Here is a 1,309-nt window from a genome sequence, read left to right as displayed (position 1 = left end):
AGCCTTTCCTTTTCTCTGCAACCTTGCCAGCATCTGTTATTCTTTGACTTTTTAATAATAGCCATTCTGACTGGTGTGAGATCGTATCTCATTGTGGTTTTGATTTGCATTTCTCTAATGATTAGGGATATTGAGCCTTTTTTCACATGCTTGTTGGCTGTGTATATGTCTTCCTGACATTTTTGAAGTTTTATGTTTCTGTCTGCAGCTCAGAACTTACTAATCATTTTTATAACTATTTTTAGTACTTTTAAATTCTTGAACTTTAAACAAACATGAAACCTCAAACAGGAAGAGATAGTAATTAGACAACAACTTGAAAAACCTGGCAACTATATAGATGGCTTCAGCATATGTTTATCATCCTTTAATTTGGTTTTTATTTGAATATCCATATCAGATAAGGCTTAGCATTAGTACTGTTACTGTTCAATCTCCATTTAAAAAGTGGCCTGTTGTCTCTGTCTGTATATTTATGACATTAAAATTGGGCCTAACTTTTGTTTTCTTTATCCTCACAATATGTTTCGGGGATAGCATTATGTAATAATTCTTGAGGTACAGTTGAAAGAGTTCTGTGACTCTGTGTGCAGTAATTCTAACCTTGTAAAGCTAACCTGAAAGTAATGTCACAAATCTGAACTTGTTGGAATAAATAATATTTATTCCATAATTATTATTAAATCTAATTGAGTAAATTAATGCTTAACCTACCTATGTTTATCAGTAATTTAATGTTAAATATAAGAAATGCATGTTTGTCAATATGAATATGCCTGTTTGTGCATATGCATCAGAGACAGAAGCTGTTTTAAAGTACTAACAGTGGGAATCAACTCAACTCATATTTGTAATATAGCTTTAAATTTATTCATCTTATATCTTGCTGAATAGTCTTTAGATGATTTCTTTTTAAGAAAAAAATGTTTAAGTTAGCAAATAGAAACCTTGAAATGTCCCATAATTAAGCAAAAGGCATATAAATAATCTCTAAATAATGAGTGTATTACTAAATTTTAGCTTCAAATCACCTTTGCCACTGTACTTATTTTTCTTTAATAACAGCTTTATTGTTTCATGGGATTTTCTGAGTTGAAGCTCACTGATTTTTATACTTTTCAGGTCAGTTTCTTCTGGAAGAAGCTCGTCTCATAGAAGCAGCTGAGATGGCAAAAAAAGCAGCTGAACTAGACAGCACAGAGTTTGATGTTGTCTTCAATGCTGCCCACATGCTCAGGTTAGTTCTTGCTACTGTGCCTCAAAGCCTTGACTTTGAGAAGGTAATTAATTATACGAATTTTAATGTCAT

General features: G+C 31.8%; 1 protein-coding gene across 1 annotated transcript in view; it reads left to right on the top strand.

Annotated features, from left to right (window-relative positions):
* The window catches only part of TMTC2 (transmembrane and tetratricopeptide repeat containing 2), a 489,459-nt gene that overhangs the window by 403,800 nt on the left and 84,350 nt on the right, over positions 1-1,309 (top strand). Inside the window, exon 10 of the mRNA XM_011988660.1 lies at positions 1,123-1,237. Coding sequence (XP_011844050.1) covers positions 1,123-1,237 — 115 coding nt within the window. The remainder of the gene's footprint in view (positions 1-1,122; positions 1,238-1,309) is intronic.

Source organism: Mandrillus leucophaeus, unplaced genomic scaffold (genome assembly GCF_000951045.1).
Source record: "Mandrillus leucophaeus isolate KB7577 unplaced genomic scaffold, Mleu.le_1.0 Scaffold334, whole genome shotgun sequence".
NCBI classification, from domain to species: domain Eukaryota; kingdom Metazoa; phylum Chordata; class Mammalia; order Primates; family Cercopithecidae; genus Mandrillus; species Mandrillus leucophaeus.
Note: the sequence above shows the minus strand (reverse complement) of the source record. Positions and strands in the feature narration are given on the sequence as shown.